This window comes from Terrapene carolina, unplaced genomic scaffold (genome assembly GCF_002925995.2).
Source record: "Terrapene carolina triunguis isolate 2854851 unplaced genomic scaffold, T_m_triunguis-2.0 Scaffold23, whole genome shotgun sequence".
Taxonomy (NCBI): Eukaryota; Metazoa; Chordata; order Testudines; family Emydidae; genus Terrapene; species Terrapene triunguis.
Genome location: NW_020664374.1, coordinates 27,312,093 through 27,333,785, shown reverse-complemented (window position 1 = coordinate 27,333,785; position 21,693 = coordinate 27,312,093). Strand labels below are relative to the sequence as shown.

The 21,693-nt window shown below is 37.5% G+C and overlaps 1 protein-coding gene across 1 annotated transcript in view; it reads left to right on the top strand.

Annotated features, from left to right (window-relative positions):
- Nucleotides 1-21,693, top strand: part of LOC112112035 (dystrophin) — a 1,981,667-nt gene that overhangs the window by 1,352,521 nt on the left and 607,453 nt on the right. The window contains exon 48 of the mRNA XM_026649948.1: nucleotides 10,285-10,449. Coding sequence (XP_026505733.1) covers nucleotides 10,285-10,449 — 165 coding nt within the window. The remainder of the gene's footprint in view (nucleotides 1-10,284; nucleotides 10,450-21,693) is intronic.

Below are 21,693 nucleotides of genomic sequence, written 5' to 3'. Positions count from 1 at the left end.
AAAGTAATTTGGCCAGTGAGTTACATTTTCTCTTTTTCTGTGCATAAATTATGGCAAATGTTAAAAAGCTGGCATTCGTCTCCATTTACCATAAAATGGTATCCAAGGCCCTGGTCCTGCAAAGTGCTTTATATAGGCAGATGTCTGCACCTGCACATCGGGGCCCACCCTCACAGAATAGTTTGCAGGATCAGGATGCAAGATAGCATTTGTTTCCCCCTATTTAGAATAGGAAATATCTATGGTATTTCTGTTGACAAGCATTGACTGTCAGCACCCATACAACGCACTACTGTTGTTTTAAAGATACTGTATATTAGATTAGTTTATAGTTAAATCCATCCCCTGTAACGAGCATTACTGGAACAAGAAAATATTTCCTATGCTTGTCTTTTAGTGTGACAGTCATAGTATATTATTATATTTATTTCATATGACGTGTATGCACCTTTGGGAATTAGATACTACCTATCATACACAGCCAAATACCTCAGAAGATTAACTGTCTCAAAACATTCAAACTCCCATCTGTGCCTCAGTGTTTAAACAGTAAAATAAAACTAGCATGCTGCACTATGTTGTTTTATCTATAATGTCTCAATAAACTTCATATGCTTGCTGAAGCTCAGCAATTGTTTTGGAATAAGCATACCTATCAAGAATATTACATTCTTTTTATTCAAACTTGTACTCCATCAAGTTTGTCAGAATTGCTGCATTTAGGATCCAATTATATGTTCCGCTCTGATACTGAGACATAATGGTTAGCCTACAAAGAGCTATTCAGATAGCTAGCTAGAGAAAGGGGTGTCTTGCTTGTAAAAATCTCTGTATAATAACTGTTTACTTAAAAGGGAGACCCTTTTTATGTAGAGCAGATAAGTAACAGAATTATCCATATACATTAAGTGAAAACAATACGTTATTTTTTTTTATAATTAGTAGAGCAAACTATACATCTTCATATGCAGAAATATGTTTTGAAATGTAACCATTTTAAAAGAAAAGTGGTTTGTTTTTCATTTATTTTTTATTTCAATCTGAAGATCCAGATTCTGTGGAGTAGCCAAGCTATACACTGCTTTAGTCTTCAGTGGGAGAAGGGAAACAAAAGTCTGGCAGGCACCCACTAACCATAGCTCCCAGAGGTTGTCCTGCAATTGAGGATTACTGGGATTTATGGATATTCTGAGCATTTACTGCTTTTTTTTCTGGCCACAGTATTCCTGGATGTTCATTAAAGGATCTCATGGAAGACACATCTCTAGTATCTCTATAAAAGAAACTTCATAGCTAGTACATATCTAGTACAAGAGTCTGACTTGCTAGTAGAAGCCCTGCAACCAACTGTGTGCAAGAAGTACATGAGACCAGGAATTAGGGGGCATATGCAAGAGGAATTCTCCTGGAGCTATTTAAACTAGTTCAGTAGAAAGCTGCCAGAGGGCACCAGAGGAATTAGCCTGAAGCAATATAAAAATTGAACAAAATTTTAAAAAGTTCTATTTTTGCTTGACTTGTATAAATCTACACAGAGGGAATATAAATATGTCTAGTACTTTTTAATTGACAAAATACTAAATGCCTGTGTCAGCTGATTGCCAAAGCTGGCAGTAATGACACCAGTGTATGTATTTTATTATAAAGTATTCTGTGTATTATTTATTATTTTCAATTGAACCCCCTGTATCTGATGTCCAAATGCTGTGCTTGGTCACATGTACACAACTCCCTTTGACAAAAACAAATGTTTGTGTCTCACCAGAGCCAGAAAAAGTTATTTTGTTCATTTGTTGGTTGTGTTTGCTTTTTTTTTAATTGAGGGGAAGTTTAGCATATCACTGATTAGTAACGTAGTGCCTTGTCACTCTGCTAAAACTATTTCTATGGAATTTCTCTAATTCACAGATGTAAAGTAACAAAATGCCTGACTATTCATCCTCAGAAAACGATACTCCAGAGGGATAGTTTACTATGTCCACATAGTTAGAAATGAAGCAAAGTTCAAATTGAACACTTGTTTCTGATTCAGGGGATCAATCCTGCTCCCATCTGTGTTATTTGGAACTTTGTCATTAATGTCAATCAGACCATAATTTAATCTTCAGGTTATTTGTTTGATACATATTGGTTGGGAAGGTATTCCCAACTGTCAACAAGGGAGACAGATATGAACATAACTAGTGAACTGCTCTGTACTAATTCTGCTTGCAGGATAAAAGAGTCTGTGTGTGTTTCAGACATTTGATGGGTGGGGTTATATTAAATCATGCTGTGCTATACCGATGACATATCACATCATATCACCGTGGAAGGTGTGATAAAGTGTATCATCATATGGCACAGTGCCCTGTTTTAGTAGGGTGAGGGTAATTTTCTTGGGCCAGCAGGAAGACACCCAACTTCTCAAAAGGAGAGGGGACTTTGACATACCAGGGTACAATCCATACTAATGAGTAGCTGTGTCACCCATGCCTTCTAACCAGATAGGCAAAGACTATATAGCTGTCCACTGGGGGGTGGGGGTGGGGGGGAGGTTTTAGTAGTTGCCAAGTGCACTTGTGAGAAGCTGAGGGATGACCCCAATGTTTTCAGAGAAAGGAGGTTCAGTATAGTTGGAATCTCAGTACGCTCTGGAGGTAGCTGACAGTGTTGGTACCATTATGACATACCGGGGCACAATCCAGACCAATGGGTAGCTATGTCACACCTGCCCTCTAACCTGGCCTGCCCTTTACAATGCTTTGCTGCTGTAGCCTCCAGTCTGGACTGCTCACAAACAGCTGCCAGCATGCAAGTCACTCCCAACTATGTCTCTGTGTGCCGCAGCCGGCCAGCCAGACCTTGGCTCTTACCAGCCTTGGTTATATAGCAGGTGACCCCAGAACACTCCTAGTGGTGTCTAACTTAACAAACTATATCAGATTCAAGCACATTTTCCCAACATATGCTTTCAGCAGTCTTACTGAACAAACTTCTCTCAGAATCCAGCAAAGGCTTCCTTTGTCACTTCAGGTGCCGTGAATGTGATGGGCAGAGGAAGAGAGAGGGGGTCACTTGGGGTATTTGTCCCTCCTTTTTACAGTTTCAGTCCCCCTCATGAAAAAAAAAACATTTCCAGCTAAGATTCAGGAGACAAAGAGTCTATGAGAAAGAATATTCCCTGCTGTTTTTTTCACCTATTTGAACTTCCTTTGTCTCTCCTTCCTGCTTGATGACTCTGTTTACTGCTTCAATGCAAATTAAGCAGAGCACGCATTCCTTTATCTGTTTGCGAACTTCTGCTTGGGTAGGGGGTGTAGTCTGGAACATGTATTAAAAGCATCATACAGAGAAATTTTATAACTTCACATTTTGTGTTGCCACATGTATTTTATCAGGACAATATTGACTATCAAATTATGAGTTTTCAAATGATACCTCACAAAGTATAGTTTGTACAACAATTATTATAAGTAGTATGTAGGGTCTGTCACAGGGAGACTCTGTCCCCAGACATACTGGAGCTGAGCCCCTTCTCCTGCCTCAAAATGGACATCAGTGTATGCCTGGGGGAGAGCAAGGGGCGTCTCTGTCTCCCATTGGCCAGCCAGGTGGGAGCAAGGGGATTTGAGTTTCTCTTATGTCCCCACTCAGTGTAAAGCCCTCCCAGTCATCTGGGAGACATCTCATCATGATTACTGCCCTGCCCTTCCTCCCTATTGTTCAGGAATTTTTTACCATTGACCCAAAACTTGTAGGAGTCTAGAGAGTTTTTCAGCTTCCTCAGAGCATTGCAGTGCTTAGGTTAAAAGAATGCAGGAATTTCACTGTTAGGAAGTTACAGTAATGTCTGTCAAAACATTTGGCCAGTGTCTACTGCAGGCAAAAGCTAAAGAATCAGCTCAAGAGGTAAAAGAAACCATGATATGGGTAGGGTGCCTGTAAGGAGAAGGGGAGACCTAAAATTGTCAGACCGAGGTCCACCTTGCTACCTTCTGCCCCCATTGTGGGGGGTGGAGAGAAGGAGCACACTCAGAACTGAGCTGAGTCCTAGGGGTTAGACTTACAAGGATCTGTCCCAACTCATTGGTTATATGGTGTGCTCTCTGTAACTTCAAACTGGACGTAGTTCAATATCTGCAATGTCAGAGGGAAGGGGCAGATAGTGTCCCACCCCATTATTAAATTAATAAAGTTGTGGCCTCTCTCTGTTTTGCATTCACCTTTGCATCTGATCATTATTAGATATTGCAGCTATGCATCTTCTTCTGGGAAGCCACATGCATTGACTGCTTAATTGTCAGATAGGTCAATAAATCTTTTACTAGACACACATTTTCTCTCTCTCTTATCCCATTAAGATTCTTAATGTTTCGTGAGCCCTGCATGGTTATGTGAAAATTTAGGATACTTAAAAACAAACAAACAAAAATCCAGCAACAACAACAAAGAAATGTTGGTATGACTTCTGCGCCTAGAATTCTTAGTATTTTGTTGCAAGATGCAGCTACTGTACTGTAAGTAATCCAAAACAGTCTTTTCTTCATAAGATAGATTTTTAGTCTTTTTTAAAATTAAATCTAACACCTTCCATGGCCAAACCTCTCTCTGAGACAGTGGACTATTTCACACTATGCTATTATGTCAAATGATAGTTTTAGTTAGAACCTGTTTTCTCTCTGTTCATAATTAAGATAAAAGAATGTGCCGTAAAAAATCATGTCAGTTGATGTATCTAATGTATTTTTTAAGAATCTACATTTAATTAGAACTATTTTGTCCCCTCTCATTCATATGTATAATGAATTTATGACAACCTTTACAGTTATATTAATAACATAATCATATTTGAAGTAAGATATAATATGTGGTTACTAATATTTTTTTTTAACATGGGGGGAAACAACCTAGTGGGGGAGGCTTTATAGAGCCAGGTGAATCATTTTACTCTTCTCATTACCAACATTTGAATTATACTAAAAGATCAGTAAGTGCATCAGTACTTTGAGGGCAAAATGAGCACTACAGACCCAGGAAATTCTGAATTAAGGTTAAACTTAAAAGAAAGCCAAACATGTTAAGGTATGGAAATACATAATTAGTGCACATAACTGTACTCTATGCTTTAATAATGCCATGCAATAACCACACCGTTACAGTTAGTGTTTTTAATCCTAGGTTAAACTATTTTCTTATGGGCCTGCGACACTTTTTCACTTGTTTTTGCCTTCTGGTATCACTCCAGCCTAACTGCCTAGATTGCAACTGCAGTGATTTCTGCTCCACTTTGTCACTGCCTTTTCTGCCTTGGACTACAGCACTGATTTTGCATTCCACATTGCTTCCATCTCAGTATGCAATGTACAGAGGAATATCTTTGAGCTGAACAATCAGCCAAAAAAAAAAATTCATAGGAAAAGTTTCATTGCACAATAGCGTGAGTGGTTTTACATTAAATGAAAAAGGAAGGGGAAGGACGTCTTGTAGCGATAGTTAAGTTCCTTATGAGGGATAAAAGGTCATCTAACACCTAAGGTTGGAAACAGCCCTTGGGATTACTTCTTAGTTCTGTAAGGGGGATGATATGAAAATATTTGTATAAAGATTCAAACTTTTGAGCTGAGGTTATTTTATTCAAACTTCTCAGAACATTCTGATATTCCCAAAAATGTTAATTACTTTTCTGGTAGTTTTTTAAAATTTATCTTAATGCAGACAGTAAAAAATATGAATATTCAGCGATGTAAAATTAAATTACTTCAAAATGGTATGCATTTTAAGATTACAACAATAATGAACATCTTGTGAAAACCTGGGTCAGTTTATATAAAATTAGCATCATCTACTGTTTGCCAATTTAGAGCTTAAATCTTTTCAATTATTCTATTACTTAAGATGCCAATCAGTCTAACTTAACTCTTCAACTAAAGTACTAAATTTCAGTATCTAAAGTTTTACAATTAATATTTAGACATGCAGCCAAAACTGCAAAGGTTCTTTGATGTTAAAGTCAGAGTCTCTTTCTTTAATCCACCTTTCTGCCAGGTCCACTTTTCTCTGGAGGCAGACAAAGGTGTATCTTTCTATGTTCTGTTGATTTGCTGCCAGTCAAGCCAGTGTTCCGGGATATTAATACATATTCATGGGGAGCAATACAGTTGGTTTTTAGCAGCCTACTGATATTGGAATAGGATTAGAAGGCACCTCCTATGTCATTGAATCCAGTCCCCTGCTATCTCAGACAACCTCATCATATAATTCCCTTAATAAATTTATCAAACTCTATCTTAAAACTAGTTTGCTTGTTTTCTCCCATTGCTCCCTTGGCTGGTAGAAGTGCTTCTAATTTCCTCTAGCTGACCAGACATTTTCTTGATTGGTGTCTACTAGCTATGGTAAAAACAATGTATTGAACAGGTCCCAAACCTTTTCTATTGCTTTTACTTCATAATAGTCTTGCCTGAGACTTCTCCCAACAGAGAGAGAATTTGGGTTTCTCATATGGTAGCATAAAACACCCTCCTTGGATCTTACAGGGGTTACATTTATTGACATACTGTCAAAATCTGCTAATCTCAGGTACTTTTAAGATAACTATTACTGGAGTTCTCGTCTTTGTTTCTTTCTGTCGAGTAATAGGTCTCATGCCCTAGGGTTAGGAATCTATAGAATAATCTTGGATGTTTTTCAAGACCTCATCTAAGAAGTTAACTCATATTATAGATATGACTTTTTTGTTTGCATGATAAATTAGTTGACATGGAACCTTACGTATAAAATATCTCATTTTTTTCAAAATATTAACCATTTAACAAATTTAGTTTTTCTTCATACAAAGATAATCCCATGCCAGTGCTACAGTATTTAGCTCAGGATTCAACTCTTTTATGAACAGAGTATGACCCCCAGGACTTCCTGATGTCAGCTGGCAGAGGTCACAGGGGTACATAAAGGTTACAGGAATCCCCTGGGTCTGGTATCTACATATTAGTTCACCAAAGAATGTCATCTTTAATGAAAACCTGAGTCATGATGGTCATCATAATCGTTTTGAGATGTATATATGGAACATATGTGAGGAGTTATGTATATAAGTACTAAAAATTATGTTCACTAGGTCTGCGACTTAAAGTAGGTCATCAAAAGGTTATTCACATAGTCCTGTCATGCGGTGGGAGAGAGATGCTCCCTCTCTGGCCATGAGCAAATTGAGTACTGTATTGTTAATAGTGGATACCCATTTACAGTCTGAGCAAAATGCTAATCAATAGATTGCAGGGGCTGCAGGAAAAAAACAAAAACACCAGGGATTATTCTGTTAAGAAGGAAGACCGTGAACTTTTGGAACTATACCTGAGGTGCAACTATACGGAGGGAGGGGGGATGGAGTGAGGAGTGGCAGGGCTTTGGAGAAGGGATGGGGCAGGAGGCAGGGTAAGGAGGTTTGGTTTTCTGCAAATAGAAAGTTGGCAAACTTATCCTCAGAGGTCTTCTGGGGGTAAATCAACTTATCTAGATATTTGCCTATGCTACAGGCTACATAAAAAGCACTAGCGAAGTCAGTACAAACTAAAATTTCATAGACAATGACTTGTTTATACTGCTCTGTATATTATACACTTAAATGTAAGTATAATATTTATATTTCAATTTATTTATTTTATAATTACATGGTAAAAATGAGAAAGTAAGCAATTTTTCATTAATAGTGTGCTGTGACACTTTTGTATTTTTATGTCTGATTTTGTAAGCTTTTAAGTGAGGTGAAATTTGGGGGTACACAAGACAAATCAGACCCTTGAAAGGACTACAGTAGTCTGGAAAGGTTGAAAGCCCGTTTTTATTAAGTCCTCTTTTTTGTGTAAGCTATATTTTCAATGTCAATAACTTAGAATGCGGAACGTAAAACCTAATTGTTTTAGTTTACGCATTATTTGTACATTTTGATGTTAGAAGCTGAATATATCTAAGAATATAGCTAACTGTGCTCTTCTTTTTGGAAAAAGAAAACCATCACATTAATGTTTCCTTTCTTCTTCTTAACACACTTGCCTTAACACCCCTGATAAATGTTGATTTGAAATTGGTTTATGTTTAAACCTTTCAGGAGTAGGCTCAGATTTATATAGTGGACCTCTGTCTCTGATCACTTGTTTACTTTCAAGAATAATATCTCTGTTGAACTTGTTTATGTTAATATTAAAGTTTCTAAACATTACAGATTAACATTCAAATGTTGTAAAAAAGATGAAGCTAATCTTCTGTGAAATTAATCCAACGTCTGCATAGATATTGAATTAACACATAAGGGAAATGGATGCATTTTTAATTGTTTTCCTTCACCTCAGGGGATATATGCTGTACTATGAGTGGAAGTGATTTTATTATACTTAACAAGATTAAGAGAAAACAAAAAGGGATTTGACTTATTGGTCAGATTTTATTAGATATTGGAGCAGTGGTTCTCAGCCTATTTATCACTGTGGGCCGTATATGCAGCGCTCTGTGTTATTTGGGCCACACCCACACTATATATATACTACCTGTATATCTACCTGGGCCACAGCTGTGTGCTGATTGTGCCACAGGTTGTGAACCACTGTGTTAGAGTATTAAGGAAAAACAGTAACAGTGAAAATCATTTAACATATTGGGGAAATATATGAATGACAAAAACGTGTTTTTGTCATTCATATAAATGACAAATAAAATAAACTATATATAAGTGTGTTATTCCTTTGATTTAGTCTAATTTATATTTTCAAATGGACTATTATTTGGAAAAACAAAGTGAAAGTTATTGTCACGAGATTCATATTTTCCTCCCTTTATCTCAGCTGTGTTTTTCATAGAAACCTTCATTGCATTCTGGTCTCTAATGGTTTTAGATTTATTGTGTTATGTAAATAACGGAGATGAAAGATTAGTAGGTAGTATGCATCAGTAATATTTTTGTAGTCAACCAATAGCATAGTAGTGCTTCCATTAATATAGTGTAACTCCAAAGGGAATATTGTGTTTATCAGATGCTTCCCTCATTTTGCTACTTTTAAAAGAGCCATTTTAGTAAAAGCCTGCTCTTAGAAACATGGGCCACAGGGAAGACTGATTTTCTTAATCTGCAGAGCAGACCCACTTTTTTTGTCCAAGTTGAATAATTAATTGCCACCCTTTTTAATACAACGTGAGCACTGCATTGGTTTAAAGGATGCTGGAAAGAAGAAAACTGTGATTTTTTTCTTTACTATTTTTATTTCCATCTTCTTCTTGTCTTAATTTCTAGCACTTCTATGTTGCGGATTAGTGCTATACCATCTAGTACAGGGGTGGGCAAAGGTTTTGGCCTGAGGGCCACACCTGGGTGGGGAAATTGTATGCAGGGCCATGAATGTAGGGCTGGGGCAGGGGATTGGGGTTAAGGTGGGCTACCTGTCTGCCCTGGACTCGCGCTGCTCCCAGAAGTGACCGGCACCATGTCCCTTCAGCCCCTGGGGGAGGGAAGGGCAGAGGGCTCTGCGCGCTACCCTCGCTTGCGGGTACCTTCCCCCAAGCTCCCATTGGCTGCGGTTCCCCGTTCCCGGCCAAGGGGAGCGTGCGGGGCCTTAGTTTGCCCTCCCCTGATCTCGTAGCTCTTACTTTCTGATGCTATTGAGAATCGCTGTGGATAAATATGAACCTGCCTGAGGCTTTGCCTAAAAACTGAACAAGTAGAACTCAGACTGGAGGCACAAGTAAATATATATATATTCCTCTTATTTTTTTCTATTTGTATGTGTACTTTTTTATCTGTACTTCCATGTTCCAACCTGACTGGAAACGAGCAGAACTATGGATCTTTTAAGAAAACATGTTCTCATGAGATTTCCAGATTTAAGAGGTTTAGATAGTTTGAATTAGCATCTGGACATTTGAATGTTTATCTGAACTTAAATGAACTGCCAGCCCCTTTCAGATTTGTATATTCATTATTAAAATATTATACTCAAAGTAAAAGGTTTTATTCTGAAACAGTTTCACCTCCTGAGAAAACAACCTTCCTTTATGTAGCACACAGGAGTAGGTGTACATCTGAATAACTGAAAACATGAGAAATGTGACACCACTTGTTTTCCAGGGGGAGTGTTGTGGTAAATATATGCAACCATTTAGTACAGTCCTTTAATATGTGCATTTATTTCTTTAACTCCCCCCCCCGTGTGTACATATGATTTATGCTCTCTTAACAATATAAAAGTGCACTATTATGTTGCTACGTGTAGCTTATTTTTTTCTCTTTCAAATCAAGTTTCTGGTATTTTTAAGGTATCCAAAGATCTACCGGAGAAAGAAAAAGAAATTGAGCATCTGCTAAATAATTTCACCCAGTTTGAACAACAGTTAAGTCAGCTGATATTGTGGGTATCTCCCGTCAAGGATCAATTAGAACTTTACAACCAAGTGGGCCAATTAGGAGCTTTCAATATTAAGGTAATGTTTTCTTTTTTAAATTTCTGTATTTTTCACTGATAGAAAGTCAGCTCTACAATGAAACGTGGATTTTTTGTCCCTCCTTCCCTCTTATTCCTAAAAAACAAAACATTTCTTGTGACATTGACAGTGTAATTTGTGCAATCTGTTTGGTTTGCCATCATTTTCCACTGAGTTATGAAAAAAAATAAAATTGTAACAAATACTTTCTGCTTAAGAATCCAAAGAAGAAATATGACTCAAATACTGTTAATTGTCAGTGCACTGATAGGGGAATTAGCTGTGCAGCTCACGTTAACAATAAAGTCTCATGAAACAAGTTGAAAATAGTCCCCTAGACCTCTAGTATTAAAGATTCTATGCATTGAGATGCATTTTATTTATTTACTTATTCTTTTACCAGCAGATGCGAGGTTTAGAACAAATCATTGCAGAGGATAAATGTAAAGCTGTGGCAGCTTTATCTTTGAGAATATTTTTACCCTATTCTTTCATACCAGAGTAAGGACCTTGAATATTTGTGCTCTGAGAAATCTAAAGTAGTTATAAAACATCATGTATGGTATGGATTGGATTCTGCAAACCATTACTAGAGTAAGCAGTGGTTAATACTAGTGCCGTACCAATATCTTCAGTGAAATAACACTCAGGAATAAATATTTTATGTGGTGATAAGGTTTGTAAGTTCAAGTCCTGTATTGTGGTTAGATATAACTCAGCAGATATAGGGTCATGTTTTGATACTCTTACTTACAGTGAAAAGTATCTAACTCTACAAATAGCCTCATTGAAGTCATTAGGCCTACTTATGAAATAAAATACTACTCAATGCAAGCAATAGTATTGTAATCTGACACCTGATGTGTAATCATGTGTAAAACAAAATATATGTTTGAATAGGATGAATGAATGATGTCAGAGAAATTAGATTTAAAAAAATCTATTACGATGATACAGTTTGTTGGGACTGCATCTAAATGGTTTCTGCATGTAGGACATCATGACCCCTTAGGGGGCTGTGTGGTTATTATGTGGGGGTCATGAGCTGTCAGCCGTCACCCCAAAACCCTGCTTCACCTCCAGCATTTATAATAGCGTTAAATATATATAAAAAGTGTTTTTAATTTATATGGGGGGGTTGCATTCAGGGGCTTGCGGTGTGAAAGGGGTCACCAATAGAAAAGTTTGAGAACCACTGGAGCATTTGGATGTGTATGTGCATGTGAAATAGATTGGGACACATCCCCAGCTAGTGAAAATTGGTTTAACGCCATTGAAGTCAGCAATTGAAATCAATGGAGTTTCAAGAGTTTACACCAGCTGAGGATCTGTCTCACTCTTTGATTAATGGTCAAGTGGAAGATTTTCTTAGACGTTGCTGTGTTTTGTATCAAAACACAATGTTTGGTGAAACAGCATTTCAAAAAAAATTGTTCTAAGAATACAGTAGAATTATTGTTTTGCCTTGAATGAAGTGAAACTGTAATTATTTCCAAATAATTGAGTTGAGTTGAAGCTGTTTATTAATTTGGCTTAATTCTATTTCTTTTATACCAAAACACTTTGTATCTCACACAATCGATTTATATAAAGCTGATCTCAAGTCCTGTAACTGACAGAATGAGTTCAGTTACAACATTGATTCTGTCTTTGAAAGATATAAAATAGTTCAATTGCAAATGCCTTTATATATAGTGAGCAAAGAATGTATTTATGTTTTTGCAAAAAATAATCTGTGTTTATTTCCTGTAATTTTAACAGATTTTATGCTTTATATTTGTATTATGTCCTTTCTGGTGTTCTTTTCCATGGTCTCCATTACTGTCCAGAAACATTCCATCGGAAATTGGCTAAATTGCTGTGAATTATAATAGAGTATTGCTTTCTTAGTGTTTGTGAAAAACCACATTCTGATTGGCTGTATGGGGCCTCTTTTGTGATGTCTTAGTCATTTTCCACATGGAGCTCTGAAACAAAAGGACAAAAAATATTCCTATAATGCTGAATGGGTGAGATAAAAATTTAATGGTGGAAGGGGATGAAAAGTGGCAAAGGCTGGTCCCTAAGCTTTCTCTCTCCAGTACCTTCGCTGTTTTTCCATTTCTCTGCCAGAAATCAGTTTCTTTCCCGGTCTAGTTATTTATACCTAATCTATTTCTATTTTATATACAGTGCTTCTCTCTCTCCATGACAGCTGCCTCTTCCCTTTTGTTGTGTACACACACACTTCCGTTCAATAAGAAGGGCTTCTTTTAGATTATAACATTATGTATAAACTGATTGAGAGCCTTAAACCAGCTACATGTTCTGCTAAGAGCAGCCTTGCCACAAATGGCAAGCATAAAGGGAAGCAACAATTTATTTTTGAAGTCCCCCTGCTAGTGCATCTCCAGGTGGGTGCTTCAGAGGGAAACCACTGCTTCCCTCTGCAGCCCGGTGGCGCAGTGCACACAAGTTCCACCTTATCTGATGCACCCTCATTCTCTACTTCATCACATTCCTGCACTGTTATTCCATGCCACAGTTTGTTTGTTCCTGTAAACATGCATGTGAACAACTTTGAAAATGATGGCATTACTCATCTGAGTAAAGTTACTCTGTGCATGTGCTGTATTGGGCCCATAAATTGTAAGCTCCTTACCAAATGTATATATTTCTCTCGCCATGTAAATGACATAATTGTAGTTTTATTGCATTATTAAGACTCCGAATTGTCCAGGGAACCTCACAAAACTAGAAAATTAACAATAAATCTCTAGAAGACAGTTAAGAAATGGTGCTGAAATATTTTTCCTACTAAATTCTCTTCTCTTTCTATTATGAACCACTTTTCTTTGGAATGACATGTTTTAGAGCATCATCACCAACCTAAAATCAAACTTTTTTGTTTAAAGGGATTTTATGTTAAATTAAAAACCCATACGCTTCTAGAAGTAAACCAAGGTGGGAATTAGAAGGCAACTGGTGGATGTGTGCCTGAGGCTGTGTGCACCAGTAGGTTATTACTGCACTCCCTTTGTTGTGTTTTGTTGCTTTATTCACATGTATTATTAACCAGTTGGTTTATACACCTAGTGTTGGAAGACCAAATAGATGCATCTGAAAATCTCTTCCTTCATGCCTGATGGAAAGGACTTTTAATGTATGATTTAAGGATACGTAGAATAAAGTATAATAGATTGCAAATGGATCATATAGGTCTATTTGTGTGCTGGATAGTGAACCTTCTGTTAAATTTTCATTGTTTTTTTTATTCAGTTTGTCTGGCTTATAAGCCATTTATTTTTATTAAAATTGTATTGGTTTGTGGATAAAAGAATTCATTTTATAAGTAATGTTGGCATGAACAATTTTTATTACTTTTTATTGTGGATGATATAGGACAGGGTCATTGACAAAAAAGATTATTGGCATATAAAACATAATAGGTTTTTATCTGAATCCTCGTCTATGTCAATAGATTGTGTTTTAATGTATTTAAAGCGCACAGATTTATGCTTTGCTTAGTTTGTCACTTTCTTCAGTGCACTGAGCTAGCCCTTTACTAAAGATTTTGTATCTTATTGGATTGAAAGCAAATGTGGTATTTTAGGGATTATAATATTTGTATATGTAAGATGAAAGTTTTGGAATTGACTATTTTCTTAAAATATAGAAAAAAATCATACAATTATAGAAGTGTAGGACTGAAAGGGACCTGAATAGGTTAGTTCAGTCCCCTGCTCTCAAGGCAGGACACAGTATTAACTGAAATAAAGTAAATATAATTAAGAAGACAGATCATTAAACACAATTTCATAGGGACAAAACTAAAAAAAAAAATGGAAAGTAGAAATATCCGTACATTGTGATTAGGTATGTGGAAGATAATCAGGGTAAATAGTTTTACAACCCACAACTGCCTGGCCCCAACCCAAATATAAACAACATTTTATAGATTCTGTAATGTTGAGCAAGGTTAACGTTTTAAAATGGCCATTACAAACAGTAACGGCTTAAGGGCTGCACTAAGTCCCCAATTCAGCAAAGCACTTAAGCATGTGCTTAATTTTAAGCAAGTGAGTAATTCTCTTGCAGTCTATGGGAAATATATGTTTAGGATTAGTCATATGCTTAAATCCTGTACTGAATCAGAACCCAAAACTGATCTGTGATGTGCATGCTATATGCCATCATTTTGCTGTTGCTATTTTGTTTGTGTTTTGTGGGTTTTTTTTTCTTTTAACCTTTTTGTGCCTGTAAACAAGATAAGGGATACAGCAATGTTATCATGTGAGCTCTGATTTTCTAGTATGTAATATTTTTGATAATCCACAATTAAACATTTCTTGGAATTATTCATTTTAAACTCTAATGTTTATAAACATTAATGGGTGAAATATCATTCTTCTTCTTTGAGTGGTGGTCCCTATATGGATTCCAAAAGGGTGTGCATGTGCACCATGCACCGGGGCGGGAACGGTTTCCTAGCAGTGTCCGTTGACCCGCCCATGTGTCCCCCTCATGTTTGCAGCCAAGTCTATAATAGGCCATGCGGGTAAATGCTGCTCCAGGTCCCTCTTACTGCCTCATGGCTAGAGTTGGAACCCTATTCCTTCGTGCTCTTAGCTTTGCTAAGAGAGTGATTTCCTGTCCGTTTCCCTTGTATATAGTTGTAGATAGTTTTTTGTGTTATGTAGTTGTAGTTACTCAGAGATATATGGTGTCGTTTTTCCCCCTATTTGGGGGAACTCTGGCCTCCTGGGGACTATGCCCCAGGTTCCTGGCTTCAAGAACTGTGCCTCTTGCCTGTTCTCATTTTCAGTGAGCAATGAACACTAGTGCTGTCTGTAATACCTCGGTGAGGCCCACATTACCCGCTGCACTATTTGTAAGTCGTTCCCGCCCAAAATGTGGGAAGATGGAGAACTTCACCTCTGGAAGCTTTTATTGGAAGAGGCCACATGCCCATGAGCGCATTCAGATCCGGAACCAACGGTGCACCACTCATCATTGATGGTCAGTGATCCTCTAAGCACCTCCCAGGCACCAGATCCGATGGTACCCAAGACCACTGGACAAGCCCTGCCATGAGAAGAAGCATGACATAGGCATAAGAGCAGATCCCCGTCCATGACTGCTCAGTAATGCTGCGTTTCCTCCCCAGGCTGCACCAGATTGGGTGAGAAGTCATGTGTAGATCCGACCAGACTGCTGCCTAAGTTTACCAGAATCAAGGATAAGGCAAAATGGAAGTGCAACCAGTGGTACTGTCAGCTGCCCCGGTACTCATTGGTGTATCTGCCACATACCCCACCAGGTCTGCTGACACCACCTGTACCCTCAGGATTGTCGCATATGACTCCCCACACTCACAGGTGCCTGGAACCACTGCTGTCAACAGAGGAGCTGCTCCTCCCATATCCATGGTCTCCATTTCTCTCTGCACTTCCACTCACGTGCTTCCTCCCCTCTCCAGTGAATGAACCATTGCTGCCACCACTGGGGTGAGATGTCCCATTGCCACATCAAAGCCCTTCGGAACTGTCAGCGCTGCCATTTCCAGAACTGTCCTTGGAGTCCATATCCCCCAGTTTACAATCCCTTTGGTGTGGTGGTGTTATCCGTAGGGCCCACTAATCCACCAATGGCCAGAGACCATTATTTTTGACCCTACTGGCCATCCTGGGATCTGTTCCGGGGCCAAGGGGCACCATTGGTGGCTTCTTATAGGCCATTCCCCACTCACCCTCCAGCGCCATATGTTTATGAGAATGAGGAAGAAGAGGAGGAACCAGTTCTGCCAGTCCCAACTGCTGCCTCTTCATCCCCAGACAAGGTGCTCATTCCTGCCACACTCTCCCCACCGGACGACCACTTCCAATACCAAGAACCACTCTAGTTGGTGGCGATGGATCTGGGGATCCCATTGGAGGAAGTCCAGGACATGCAACATTCGCTCTGCTGGTGAAATATGATTTTCACAATTAAATTAAAGTAACAGAGTTCAAAGACCAGCTACCATGAGACAAAGAACAGCAGCTCCAAGTGCTGTTGGATAAGGGGAGACTGCTGGCCAAGGTGGGCCTCCAGGTTGTTGTGGATGCGGCCAACATTGCCTCTTGGTCTTTGGCAACCGTGATCTGCAGGAATTGCTGGCTGCAGTCATCCTGGTTCCCCAAGGAGGTCCAAACCACCAAAGAGGACTTCCCCTTTTTTGACACACAAAAGTTCTTTAGTGAGAAAACAGACGAGACCCTCATTCTTTCAAAGACTCTGGTTCCTTAAAATCTACATCCTGGCCCAGAGGCGCAGAAAGCAGAAGTAGTCGTTCCATCCCCGACCTCAAGACTTCTATCCAGCATACTTGTAACAGCAACAGGAGCCGCAACCTAGCTGACTCCGGTTGCAGAGGCCACAATACCCCACCTCTGCCACAACCACCTGCTTGACCCACTTGCACTAGGAATGGTGGTAGATTCCAGACATTACACCTTCTTTGGCCCGGGGAATAATGAACATCTGTTTTCTTCTGATAAATATTCTTCCTATGATAAATCACTCTAATACCAAGGTAGTGAGCATAAAATAAATATTATTTAATTTAATATAATATATGTATGGTCAAGATAATTCTCGTCACAAATAAAATGATACATAATAAATATATCTTGGCATAGCCATAAATCCCACGTACTGAAAATCAGTGTAGGGATACCTAAATCAATTTGAAAAGACTTTACCCTTAACATTTGAGGAATAATTAATATAGCCTTTGACAGGTCAGTAAAATGAGGCCATCAAGTTTTTATGGCTAACATATGCTGTGTTGTGTACAAATTTTTGTTATTGTAGAAGGCAGCCTGGCTTAGTAACACAACTGGTCCCCGGACCATAAGTTAACACCACTGATTAAAACAGAGGTTTCCAAATACATGTTAAGTATTTAGTTTTAATAATTAACTTATTTCCCATTTAATAAATGAATAAGGATTTCACTAGGGATTAAAATCCATCTATAGTAATAGATAAGCTTCATTGACTTTAGTAAACTTTTTCCCACAAACAGCAGAAGCTGGTATCTTTTTAAAATCTTAAAACTGTCTACATGCATCTGCATTTAAATGTGTATTTGTGAACTATAATTTAAAGCATTAGGAATAGAAGATATGAAAAAACACACATTAAAGATCAGTTATTATTAAAGTGGTTTCCTGATCTGAATGTGTGTGTGCATATTACATAGCATTCTTTTCCCTGTAGAAAGATTTCTCTTCCTCTAATCTGTAAATAAAAATGACACCCTTTACCCTGCAGGTTTTTCCTTAGAAATGGAAGAACAATAATTTATATAACTGCAAATGCTCAGTGAAAATTCCCCAAATCCCCTTTTTCCTCTGTTCCCTGTTGTAATAGGTATGATTACAGTCACTGAATACCAACTACAATATTTTGATTACTACAGGCTGAACACTAGATGCAATAAAGACTAAAGAAGCTATGTGCATATACACAATTAGCTGTTCACAGCTTACTGTGAAATCTTACACAATTCATTGTTAGATCTATATCATGGTTGGGAGGGGAACCCATTGTTCATTTTGGATAGTGGCAAAATACAGACTACTATCTGTAAATATTTGACTAGATACATGGAAGAGGAGAGGAATGCACCAGAATTTCTCAACTTTGCTGAAACAATTGCAAAGAATTCTGCCAAATGGATAATATTGATAATATTTAACCAGTTGAAAGCGTTGTGGATTCCTAAACTAAGATTAACAAATGCTGCATAGAAAAATCCTATAGAAATAGTATAATATACTGAGATACAGTGATATTATAAATACACATAGTTCCCATCATAAAAGATGATGGGAAAATACCTGTTTTAACTTTCTGTCTCCTTACTTTTGCATCTGGTTTATGGTGCCTTTATTGTCAGTGCTAAGTGGGATTGTGTGAACAATGCTACATACATTTTGTGAAGTACTCCTTTTCTCTGAAACTAATGATAATTTTCTCTCATCAGTGTGTTACTCAATTCTGATGGTCAGCCAAAAAGTATTACTTAGGTCATAGCACATTATTACATATTTCAATTTGTCCTTATTGTTTTACAGGTAATGTGTTGATGCTATATTTAATCAATATCTGAAGGCTTTGTTATATAAATTTTAAAAATCCACTACAAAAGTTGTATGTTCTATAGATCAGGAGTGCATAAAGTTAGCATCACTGATAGCTGCATCAAAAACTTCCCAAAGTCCTTAAAGCCACATAATTTGCCTAAATATTTATTACATAAATCCTCACAACTATAATATTTGTTCTTGCATCTTTGGTAAAGGAATAGAAGTTGTTGCATGTTCAAATTCACCAGGTAGGATTGCTAAATGCAACAGTTTATTTCTCTGCAGACCATGTATACTCTTTAGCTTCAATTTTGGAAATCCCATATAGGTGTTTGACTTTGTTTAGACTGAAGCTGAGGTATCTAAAGGCTAATTATAGGCTTACATTTTGAGCACAGCAGAAATCTACTTCAAATTTACACCATTAGTTTTACTGCATGCAGTTCCAATTCAAACCAGAAAGAAAATACATGTATTATTTTTAAAATAGCATGATTTTTATGGGCCTGATTTTTGAATGCTTGAAATTGGCAGTACTCATTTAAGGATGTGGTTAACTTTAGGCATATGCTTAGATCCCATTCAAGTCAGTGGAACTACTACATTCATAAAATTAAGTGTGTGCTAAAGTGCTTTAGTGAATAAGGGCATTAAGTAGGCATACAATATGAGCGTGTTGAAAGTCCCCATATCATTTCAATTTAGACTTCCCAATAAAACATACTGGATTTCAGCACATGTGCAAGCCCTCTAATAACCTTTTACACCTAGTATATTCAACTCCAGCTGTAGATATATTATGTATTTGATATACTTGGTATTTCCCAATAATGCACTATTACAAGCATACAGCTATAGACCCATACACTGCATTAACAGTAGTGCTATTAACAATTTGTGGAGCTCCAGAAAAATATCTGAAGCTAGTTGTTAAAGCATTAGCATTTATGGTCTGTAAATACTTTCCTGCTGACTCTTCTGTTGAGTTATGTGAACTTCACCTGCTGGGAAAAATTATGGTTCCTAAAGTAGTTAAATTAAGCAGTGATGTTTTAATTACCTCAAAAAAGAATATTTGTTTCAGAAGCTTGAGAACAAAATGTCAGAAGACTAACCAACTCCATTCCCCTTTGCTGTGTTTTCTCTGACTATTTTTTCCTTATAATCCCAATAATATTTATTTATTTTTTAATTTATTAAGTGTTTTCATTGCCGTTTTCCACATCATTAATACCGTATACACTGGGGTTTGGGAGAAAATACCTTTGGGGAGGAGTGTGAGGTAGGTTGTTTTGCTGTTTGCCGACTTTTGTTTTGTTATGTTTTTGTTCCTATTTTGGGGCAGAATAGTTGTGAGAGGCAGAAGAAGGGAAGGTATTTGGTTGTCTTGGCTGGGACTCTCTCCCTCCGACTCCCCCTTTGGTTTTATTTCTTTCCTTCTTTCTTTCTTAGTGTCTATATCACCTTGGAAGTATTTACATGAACATAACATATATTTGAACACTAGAAAAACTAATTTCTAAATTCAACCACGGAAAAAATATTATATTTTTAAAAGTTAAGAATGAAGTGATGAACATCGCAATTCTTGCTATGTCTATTAGAGAAATAATATGAAAACTGTATGGAAACCTTGACGAAAAGGGGAATAAGTGGACTCGTTGGTCATTTAAAAGAGGTGTGTTGCTAGTGGGTGGAATCACCTGAGATGGGGCGTTGAAGAGATAGGAGTGGATGGTCCTTGTAAATTCTTGTGGGGAGGGATTTCTTTGCTAGAATCTAAAAATTTCTAGAAGATGGGCAGGACATCTGCTAATGTGGTTCTTTATAAAAGTTTGCTAGCTCAACATATTCTTTAATCTTCAGTGTTCACAGAATTCAATTCACTAGGTGGTTATTTCTGATTTTACCTGTATTAAATGTGAAAGTTCCTGGTCAACACCACAAATGGGGGATTAGTGTTTAGTGATTACCAAACATCAAATATGAATTTATCTGATTAAACATGCCTGAAGTTTAAGGAAGTGGTAAGAAACAATCAATTGAATGGCAGAAGTAATGAAAATACCTCATTCAAAATGTAAACATTACTAAAGGTTGTAGTAACATGGACAGGATTTGTGCTCATCTTAAAAAGTGCGAACAGGCAGTTTCATCACACTCTTCAAGATTTAATATGGCTTTAAATATATTTTTTTCTATTGAAGTGAAAGATTTTAGAATATCAATGAATTTGATCCTGCAAATGAGACATTTTCAGTGCCATGGTAGCCATAAATGAACATCACTAAATCAGTACAAAGTCAGCTGAAGAGAAGAAAAAGAAAAAGAAACTCATTCTCCCTCAAGTCATATCCTCATGTAAATCATCCTTGCAGGCAGAACCCAGTATAAGTGTGTCTTGCAATATACTCTGATGACAAACAAAAATAGAGTCTTTTGAAACAATAGGCTAATCGAGCTCCAAAGTTGAGGCACCTCCATGGAAAACAACTTGCTCTCTCTACTCAGATGCACAAATAGGAATTCATATCTTTCATATGGTACTGGTGAAGAGTTAAAACAATAGAGAGTCCTGACACAAATGTTTTTGATGGCTTCAGTTAGCCATTTTTTTAAAATCACATTGACTCACTGTTTCTCTTTTCATCACAATAGGTTGCAATCTTAACCCTCATCTTTTATGATTCTGCACTGGCCCAAATAAATGTATGTTTAGCTTGATATACTTAATGCTGGAAAACAATAGGCTTTTCAGATTTTCTTGAGTTTAATTGAAAATTTTAGGGTCATCTGCTTTCCTTTTCACAGGCTCACTTACATAAATGTCACAATATAAGTAAGGTACTATACAACTATTTGAGTTTAGCAGTGTTCATTTTTAATATTTTCAGTTACCTGCCATTAACTCACTAAGTCTAGTAAGAGCACATAAAGGATCTTTATAATAGATATGGACAAAAATATTAAAATGCTTGGAACTGATTGATGTCCTCAACAAGCATGTCATCAACTGGGGACCATTGCACCAACCAGAATGACCACAGTTGATGATGTCACACTAGCCATTGTGTAGTGAAGTTCCCAGATCTGGCTCAATCCTGCAGGGCCGGCTCCAGGGTAAGCGGCA